This window comes from Bison bison, unplaced genomic scaffold (genome assembly GCF_000754665.1).
Source record: "Bison bison bison isolate TAMUID 2011002044 unplaced genomic scaffold, Bison_UMD1.0 scf7180017864038, whole genome shotgun sequence".
NCBI classification, from domain to species: domain Eukaryota; kingdom Metazoa; phylum Chordata; class Mammalia; order Artiodactyla; family Bovidae; genus Bison; species Bison bison.
In genome coordinates this window covers 661,901-671,991 of record NW_011494610.1, presented here as the reverse complement: position 1 = coordinate 671,991, position 10,091 = coordinate 661,901, and the positions used below count along the sequence as shown (strand labels likewise).

The window sequence follows — 10,091 nt, the reverse complement described above, 5'->3', positions numbered from 1 at the left end:
TGGGTGGGGTGGGGGATACCAGGCTGGCTGGGCAGGGGCCCACCATCCTTACTGAGGTCCAGCAGAGCCGTCCACAGCATGGGCTCTGGCCCCAGAGAGCCTGCTGGAATCCTGACTGTGCACTTTCTCCGTGTGCGACCTTGGGCCAGTACTTAACCTGTCTGTGCCTCCATGTCCTCATCTGCAAACTGGGTATAATCATAGCACCATCCTCATAGGGCTGATGAGCAATTTCAATGAGGCAGTTCCCTTAAGGTGCTTGGAACCATGGCAAGCGCAGGGTAAATGCACATCCATGTCAGTTATTGTTACTGTCACATGCAGTTCTCATGAGTTGAAACTCTGCACCAATTCTGCCCCCCAGGGACCATTTGCCAATGTCTGGAACTGTAGCTGGGAGGGGGAGGGCGCTGCTACCAGCATCTCGTGGGTGGAATTATCCTGCCCGAGATGTCCACGGTGCCAGTTGGGGAAATCCTGCTCTTTGGGGAGGTATGTGATGGTCCCATTTTATAAATGACAAAACTGAGGTCCAGAGAGGTGAGGGGTTTTGCTCAAGATCACCTGGTCAACAAATAGCAGGTCTGGGATGTATCCCAAGTTCATCTGTTTCCAAGTCTCCCCTGCCCTTGGAAAGATCAGTCCAGGCCAAGGAGCAGTCAGGAGGGAGCTTATTGAGGAGTCTTGAAGGCTGCTGATAGAGGGTCTCCATGACCCCTGATTAGACAGACTGCACTTTCCGTATCTCCATGGGATCCCACAAAAGCAGGCACACCCCCTAGATGCACCACCCCTGGCTCCCCCAGTCACACACACACACACACACTATAGCCTCTCCTCCCGTTCTATTGCCTTTATTGGAGGCTAGGGGCTGTCTGGGGACATCAGGAGGGAGAGATTGGGTTTTATGGGGCGCATCGTGGGGCTGCTGGTGCGTGACTCCACCTGGTGTTCAGGCCCTGGGCACCACCTGCCACCACCTGGCGTTCACAGGTTGAAGTGGGTCAGGGGTGGGGGGACTCTGACTGGCTCATCAACTCCCCCTTCCCGCCTGATCTCCCACCGTATAAGCAAGTGTCTGGGAGACCAGAAGTCCAGCCTTCCCCTGCTCAGAATTCATCTCACAGCCACCCCTTCCTGCTGCTCCTCTGCCTGCTTCCATTAACAGTTTGAAGGGTTGTCTGATCAGCAATTAGCTGGTGCCTGGACAGAGAATCTAGGGCCGGGCCCCAGAGGAAAGGGCTGGGGTCCCCAGGGCTGGGTGATGACTTAATCGTGGAGGGTGTATGTGTGTGTGTGAGAATAAGTGTGTGCTAGTAGCTATGTGTGTGCCTGTGCATGTGACCTCATAGGTGTTACCTGTGTATTAATGTATTAATAGTACGTCTAAGTGTGTGAGACATATCAGTGTTTATGTGCGGGCGAGTGTGACTCCATCGTGTGTTTGAGGGTGACTGTCAGGCCAGTTCACTCAGTTAAACATTCACCAAGCTGCCACGCTGGGGCTGGCTCTGGGCTGAGTGACACCGACCCAGGATGAATCAGACACAGGCCAGGCTCACCCAGAAAATGTCGGGACTCCCCCTCATATGGGGAAACTGAGACCCTGAAAGTGGGATCGGAGGCTCAAGGGGGAGTCACACAGTGCCTGATTCTAGGCCTTATGCCTCTTTTTAGTAAACTAAATAGTCCATATTCTGTTGCTTTTGGGTTGCATGTGAGTGTGTGAATATGCATGTATGTGTGTGAGTGTGTGGGTGTATGTTAATATGTCTGTATATAATGCGTGTGTTTTGTGTACAAGTGGATGGGAAGGTTTGTGTTTTAGAGTATATGTGCATGTATCTGGGCTTCCCCAGTGGCTCAGCGGTAAAGAATCTGCCTACAATGCAGAAGACGTGGGTTTGATCCCTGGTCTAGGAAGATCCCCTGGAGAAGGAAATGGCAACCCACTCCAGTATTCTTGCCTGGAAAATCCCATGGACAGAAGAGCCTGGCGGGCTACAGTCCATGAGGTCTCAAAGAGTTAGATGCGAACTGAGCAACTGAAGACACACGCGTGCGTGAATCTGATGTGTGTGAGAGAGGAGTGTGTGTGTGAGGGTGTGTGTGTGTGGAGTGCTGAGTGTGAGTTATCTGTGAGCCTATCTGTATAAGCGTGCAGGTGTGTGTGTGTCTGTGTGTGTATGCTGAGCCCCACACCTGCACGGTGGTCGTATCAGTGTCTTCTGCATCAGCAACTCCCCTCCTGAAGTTGAATGAGCCTGGCCTCTGCCTGGGGAGGGGTCTCTGTATCAGTTGGCAGCCGGCAAGGGGCATCCCTGGCCTCAACCCCCCACCCACAGGTGTGATCCGGACGGCCGTGCCCGACCTTGACCGCGAGAGCCAGGAGCGCTACGAGGTGGTGATCCAGGCCACAGACATGGCGGGCCAGCTGGGCGGCCTCTCCGGCTCCACGACCGTCACCATCGTGGTCACTGATGTCAACGACAACCCGCCCCGCTTCCCGCAGAGTGAGTGAGGCCTTCCCAGAGGGAGGAGTGGATCTGTGTGTCTGTTTGGTCATCCCTCCCAGCCACCCTCTGACCCCAAGCTGCCCTGCAGCCTTCTCGCCATAGAGGGCCTCCCCGATCTGTCCATCTGTCTATCCATCCAAGTCACCCCAACCCCCTCCCCCCTCCAATCTTGCTTTTTGCAAGAGACAGCCCCAAAGTTGTCTGACTTTCCATACATCCATGTAACACACTTACCACCCCTCCCTGCACCTTGCTTCTGGCCAAGAGTGAGCCCCTGTCTGTCCACCCACTCCAGCTGGTCCTTGCACACACCCCTGTCACGCTTATTATGTGTGATCTGCTACTGATCTGAGCTTGCAAAGGTATGCTGGGGATGGAGGGACAGACACAGGGGTCTTTTAGACATACAGACAGAGGCTGCAGCCATGCCCAGGGGCACCTATCATTTGTACATAGAAATGCCAGGGTCTGGAGAGACAGGGCTTTTCCTCTCCTCCGAGCCTGGAGGACTCTGTGCTTCTGAACTGGGGGAGGGTGCTTTCCACTCTCTGCCTCCCCAGGCACAACAGAGTGGGGGTGTCTTCTCTGGTCCTGTCCTCCACCTCCCATCAGCCCAGCCAGCCCCTCCGTCCCAGGTTTAGACGAGAAAGCTGTGCCCAGGAAGCCGCCGAAGCTGGCAGAGACTAAATGCCATGGGGAGCCGGGCTGATCCCTATCGGGCGAGTCATTACTTGAGGTCTGCTGCTCTCACATTAGGCCCTGCCACAGGGGACTGACCCCCGAGAGATAAGGGAATCCAATCCCTTAGCTGAGAGCACATCGCAGCCTAAGCGCCTCAGTCCAGACGCCAAGTGGGGTGGGCAGAGCCCGCCAGCCAGCTCCCCGTCTTTGCTGTTGCCCGGGGAACCCAGTCCAGCAGCCGCCCTCAGCCACTCCCCCAGCCCAGCCCCACTCACTTGATGGGGAAGCTTCAAAGCCCCTGTGAAGGGGCGGGGCCACCCAGTTTGCTGTGTGCCAGGCTGTGTGCCAGCCCTGAGCTGGAAGGAGAGGGGCAGACAGAGGGGCCAGAGCCCCTGGAAGACTCTTATTTATTCATTCATGTATTCTTTCTTTCTTTTTTTTAACCTTTTCATTTTATATTGGAGTATAGCCAATTAACAATGTTGTGATACTTTCAGGCAGACATCAAAGGGACTCAGCCATACATATACATGTATCCATTCTCCCCCCAACTCCCCTCCCATCAGGTCTCCCCCCAACTCCCCTCCTATCCAGGCTGCCACATAACATTGAGCAGAGTTCCCTGTGCTGTACAGTAGGACCCTGTTGGTCATCCATTTTTAATATATAGCCGTGTTGTTCATCTGTTCTTTCTTTATTTCTTTATTGGGAAGTACAGCACACAAACAGAAATGCATAAAATATAAATGTCCAGTTCAGTACATAATTACAAAACAAACACTCTTGTAACCGCTGACCAGGACCCAGAAGCGGCCACAAGTCCTTTCTTGATTATAACTTCTCCCCCTACCTCTTCTTCCAGAGTTAACCACCATCCACTTTCATGACCATCATCTCTTTGCTTTTCTTTTTTATCGAAGTATAGTTAGTAGATAATAGGGGCTTCCATGGTGGCTCAGACAGTAAAGGATCTGCCTGCAATGCAGGAGACCCGGATTCAGTCCCTGGGTGGGGAAGATCCCCTGGAGAAGGGAATGGCAACCCACTCCAGTATCCTTGCCTGGAAAATTCCATGGACAGAGGAGCCTGGTGGGCTACTGTGCATGGAATCACAAAGAGTTGGATGCAACTGAGCAACTAACACTTTCACTTTCTTTGATGTATAATATCATGTAAATTATAGGTGTACAATACAGTGATTCATAATTTTTAAAGGTGTACTCCATTTATAGTTATAATTAATTATAAATTAGTTGCTATATTCCCCATGTTGTACAATATATTCTTGTAGCTTTTTTAAACCTAATAATTTGTACCTCTCAATCTCCTCCTCCTATATTGCCCCTGCCCGCTTCCCTCTTCCCGCTGGCAACCATTAATTTGTTCTCTATATCTGTGAATATGTTTTTTTTAATATTCTTTAGATTATATATATATAAGTGATATCACACAATATTTGTCTTTGTTTGTCTGACTTATTTCACTTAGCATAATGCCCTCCAAGTCCATCTTGCTGCAAGTGGTAAAATTTCACTTTTTTATGGCTAAGTAGTATTTCATTATATATAAATATGCATATATACCACATCTTCTTTATCCAGTCCTTTAGGGTCAATTCACCCATGTAGGCATCACCTAACATTATAGTTTAATTTTATAAGTTTTTAACCTTATCTAAATTGAAACTCACAATACAAATGATTCATCTTGCTTTTTTATCTCCCCAAATTATGTTTGTGAAATCACATGTTATTGCTTCTAGCTATAATGCGTTCATTTTCAGTGCTGTATAGTATTCCACGATTTATCTATTCTCCCGCCCATGGACATTTGTGTTGTTTCCAGTCTGAGGTTATTATAGAGGACACCACTTTGAACATGGTTGTATGTGTCCCTCCTGCTGTTTTGCATGCAATTTCCTTAGTCTACAGAGGAGCAGAATAAACTCATCTTCAACTTTACTAAATAAAGCCAAATTGTTTTCCCCCATGAAGAAATGCATGTGTCCATCATACCATATCCTCACTGATACTTGGTATTGTCAGATTTCTTTCATTTGTGTTAATCTAGTGAGTGTATACTAGTAACTCAGGCTGCTTTTCATTCATTCACTCACTAGTCACTCAAACATTTCATTTATGTGACAGCCTGGTGTTCTGCCAGGCACCATGAATGCCGGATGAATAAGAGATGTGGTCCCTGCCTTGCAGGAGCTCACAGCCCGGAGGGAGGGAGAAGACAGAGGGAGGGAGAATAAACAGGAAATAATAGGGAAATGCAGTAATCCTTACAATAGGATAAGCCTGGGGGCCCTGGACACACGGGACCAGAGCCTGGAGGTCTGGGAACCTTCCCCATTACAGGAGGTAATAGTCACTGAGACTAAAAAGGAGAGGAAACAGGGGAAGCGAAGGCAGAGAGGAGAATAAAGCGAGGGAATGGCTAGAGGTGGCACAGAGCAAGTCATCCTGAAGGAATTACAAGAACTTCAGCCAGGCTAAGGCTCATGTTGAGGTGGGGCATTGGAGGCATGAAGCTGCAGAAGTCAGCAGGGGCCAAGGGGCTTGTACAACTTCATTCCAAGTGCAGTGGGGAGCTATGGTAAAGAGTGGGGAGTGGCATGGTCAGCTTGTGTTAAGAGTCCCCCCAAGACTCTTTTGTGAGAGTCAATCAGAGACAGCCACACCACACAAGGGTATTCAGACCAGTGGGGGCTCCAAGAGACACATCCCCGGTGCCACAGCCCCTGCTTCCCCTGGGCAGGCCCATCACTTAGCAAATCACCCCCACCTTCAACTCCACTCTGGGAGGACAGCAGGGAGCCATTTGAGTTCCACTTGACCCTCACTCCTTCTGGTTTCCCCTCTGCTTCCCCACTCTGGTAACAGTGGCCATCTTGCCAGTCTTCAAACATGCCAGGCACTGCACCCACCTCAGGGCCTTTGCACCTGCTGTTCCCTCTGTCTTTCCCAAATATCTGCTTGACTCACTGCCTCACCTCCCTCAGACTTTTGCAGAAATGTTGTCTTTTCCTCGATTACCACATTTACAGTTTTTTTTGGCTGCATCCCATGGGATGTGGGATCTTAGTTTCCCAACCAAGGATTGAACCCTCGCCCCCTGCATTGGAAGCACAGAGTCTTAACCACTGGACCGCCAGGAAAGTCCCAATTACCCTATTTAAAACTCCACACACACCTTCATCATCACTCCCCATTTCCCTTCCCAGTTTTATTTTTCTCCCAAGTACCATTTGACATCCTATTTTACTGATATGATTGTTTAGTGTCTTTCTCCTTCCGTTAAGAGAAAAGCACTGTGAGCCCTGGGATTTGGGTCTGTTTTGCTTGTTGCTGGAACCCCAATGCATAGAGCTGCATCTGGGACATCATAGATGCTCAATAAATATGTGGAAATGAAGGAACCAATATCATTAACATCCACAGCAACAAAAAAAATCAGTGTGCAGCCCGACTATTTGAATGCAATGTGTCCCATTTATTGGGTAGAGAACAGATACTAGTCTCTGTGCTAAGCAATTGACATGCATTATCATCTCAGTTAATTGGGAAATGACAGTGCTATTAGGAAGGCACTATTATTATTCCCATTCTACAGATGAGGAAAACCAGAGCTCAGAACTACACAGCCAGGACTGACTCCAGGGCCGTAGCCTTGATCACTGTGCTTCTCTGTCCCCTTTTGGGCAGATGAGGACACTTGAGTCCCAAAGAACTGCCGACACTTTCTCAAATCAATCAGGGGATAAAGCCAAGGTCAGAATTAGAACCCTCCTCTTTGCACTGCGTCCGGCATTTCTGCAGAGGAAGTGTCTCTCCCAACACCAGTCCTGGCCAAGCAGGGAGCTCCAAGGAGCCCATCTGAGAGCCCCCCTCCTCTCCCCTAGCGCTGGTGGAAGCTGGGGGAGGGCCTGCCTTACCATCCCCACTCACAACTGTATCCCCTACAGAGATGTACCAGTTCAGCATTCAGGAGTCGGCCCCCATCGGCACGGCCGTGGGACGCGTGAAGGCCGAGGACTCAGACGTGGGCGAAAACACAGACATGACTTACCACCTCAGGGAGGAGAGCGGCAGCGGCGGGCACGTGTTCAAGGTCATCACAGACAGTGACACGCAGGAGGCCATCATCGTAGTGCAGAAGGTGCGGCCGCCCCGGAAGCGATGGGGGAGACAGACCCCAGGGCAGCAGGGTCGGGTAGGGGGTCACTGAGCAGCCAAATACCCCATCCCACTTCACTCCAGGGGTGAAGTCTCTCCAGGGACGCTGGACCAACCTGGGAAAACGCTAATGCTGTCCTTCCCGTTTTACAAATGAGAACATGAGACACAGAGAGGTTAAGTGACTTGTCCAAGGTTGCACAGGTAGCAGTCAAGAGCCAGGAGTCAATCCAGATTTGAATCTGTGCTCTTACATACTACGCTGTGCTACTTCAAGTTCACACCAGGCCTTTCACACTCACTGTTTCCTTTCATCTTGATGTTACCCTCGGAAGGAAAACATATTATGACTGTTTTTACAAGTAAGAAAACAGAGATTTAGAAAGGTAGAAGGGCTTGCCCAAGATTATACCTGTAAGGGATAGAGTAGGATTTGAACCCGGGTCTGGTGACCCCAAAGCTCTTTCTTTCTTGAGTCTAATAGCCTCCTTACCCACTGACCAGCCCAGGAACCAGAAGCTCAAACAGCAAACTCAGCACCCCCTAGGGAAAGGAGACAGAGGTCAGATAAAAAAGCAAAAATCATCTTCAAGGGCTTGGTCACAAGCTTGGCAACTCAGGGGTGCACAGGCCTTTGACACTGTCCACCCCAACCCTGCTGTTCCACGGGAGGTCTGAGTCCCCTGCCTGGCCTACAAACAGTCGTAAGCCCTTTGTATACTCCCAGGGATGGGACACTCACTCCCTACCAGTGTCCTGCTCCTCCTTCTCCCATTCAGCCACAATCTTTCTTGTTCCTGTCAGCCCAGGCTCTGCCTCCTGGGACCTACAGAAACATCTGCCCTGACAGCCCTTCATTCACTCAATAATCAAACTCTCTCCCTGGCCACGAGGGCTTGAGGATAGAGAAAACTCTGTTTTTTCAACTAGGATAAGGATATGAGGCTAATACTTTCAATGAAGTGTGAATAGCGTGCCAGCCTCCTTTCCAATGCTTTCCATGTATTAACTCATTTAATCTCTACAACAACCCTCTCAGTATTATTATTGCCCATTTTATAGGCGAGAATCTGAGGCCCTGAGTTCAGTCATTTGCACCCAAGGCCTAGCATCTTACAGAGAAGTTGTAGGGACAAGGCCCCAGGGAGTCTGTCTCCAGAATCCACCCTGTTAAACATTACATGGCTTTCGGTCTTCTGACCTCCACTTGTCTTCACTGTAAGATGAGCCCATTTCACAGATGGGGGAACTGGAGGCCTGGGGAGGCCCAGCATCACAGAGCAGCAGAATCAGGCCCCAAGCCCAGCCCGGGGACCCCAACACAGCATTTGCTCTCATCCCCGGTGATGCCCCTGTAGTAACTCCCCCATCCTCCCTGCCTCTTGCCCCATAACCCCACCCCCACCCCGCCTGCTCCAGCAGTGGCGCCTGAGGTGTCTCTGTGGAGTCAGTGCTGGCTCAGGGAGCAGAGCCCCGCCTGATTGATGACCTGGCTCCAGAGCCCATCGCTCATTCCCAGGCCAGGTCCGAGCCTGCCTCCCTGCATCCTGATTTCCCAGGCAACAGGATGGAGGGAGGAGGTAGCCCTTCTTTTCTTTCTCTCTCTTTTTTTTTTCTGTTGGGGAAGGGGGAGTGTGGAGGGGAGGTTCTGAGAGGAAAGGAGGGTCCCTAGACAGAGGACAGTTCTCCAGGAAGGTGGCCCTTGCTGCCCAGATGGCTCCCCCAGCATGTAACAGTGATGCCCATGGTTCCACCACTGCCCTTTCTCTTTGCTCTAAAGGCGTTATCCTTAGGAGGCCAGAGTCCACTCAGCCATGCAGCTTGTCCATCAGAGGGTCACCCACCAGCATTCCCTGATGAGGACCAGAACAGCGTAGCTTTAGCCAGGCCTCTGAGGGAAGCTCTAAGGCCACCCAGCTTATCAGGCTCAACTCACATTAGCAGCTGCCACCAATAATACACCAGGAAGGTCTCATCTCACTCTCCTGCCCGAGGCCCAGAGAGGTTGAACAGATTGCCCGCAGATACACAGCTTGGCAGCCACAGATCCAGTGCCTTTCCTGCAGTGGGGTTAAGGGCTGGAACTTGACAGCCCCACTGCTGGGGATGTGAATCCCACTTCTGCCAGGGACTAACTGCTAAGTGACCTAGGGTAAGTTACAGAGTCTGCTGGGCCTCGATGTCCTCACGTGTCAAATAGGATGATAATAATAATACAAGCCTCTTTGGGACGCTGTAAAATTAGATGAGTCGCTACATTTAGAACACTGGCACACAGTGCTTTGTAAATTAATACATTAAGGCCAGTCTCGTGTGCCGGGTAGCAGGAAGTCTGGGACTCAGTATGTGACCCTGTGTCCCTGAGCAAGACTGTCCCTAGCAGGGCCTGACTTTCTCTACCTGTAACCAGACCGTGTGTCAGTGATGCCATTGAGTCAGTGATGCCTCAGTCAACTGTGACCTTAAGCCAGCCCCACCCTCTCGGGGCCGGCCCCGCCCCCTCGGGGCGAGGCCAGCCCCCGCCAGACTTGGGCTCTGTTCACCTGGAGGTGTGGCGCAGACCCCAGCCCACTCACCGCCCTCTGCTCCCTTCCGCCCACCCCTCCAGCGCCTGGACTTCGAGTCCCAGCCGGTGCACACCGTGGTCCTGGAGGCCCTCAACAAGTTCGTGGACCCCCGCTTCGCTGACCTAGGCACGTTCCGCGACCAGGCG

The 10,091-nt window shown here is 51.2% G+C and overlaps 1 protein-coding gene across 1 annotated transcript in view; it reads left to right on the top strand.

Annotated features, from left to right (window-relative positions):
* Positions 1–10,091, top strand: part of CDH22 (cadherin 22, type 2) — a 104,673-nt gene that overhangs the window by 58,944 nt on the left and 35,638 nt on the right. The window contains 3 exon segments of the mRNA XM_010835113.1: positions 2,346–2,513; positions 7,168–7,361; positions 9,987–10,088. Of these exon segments, the coding sequence (XP_010833415.1) occupies positions 2,346–2,513; positions 7,168–7,361; positions 9,987–10,088 (464 nt within the window).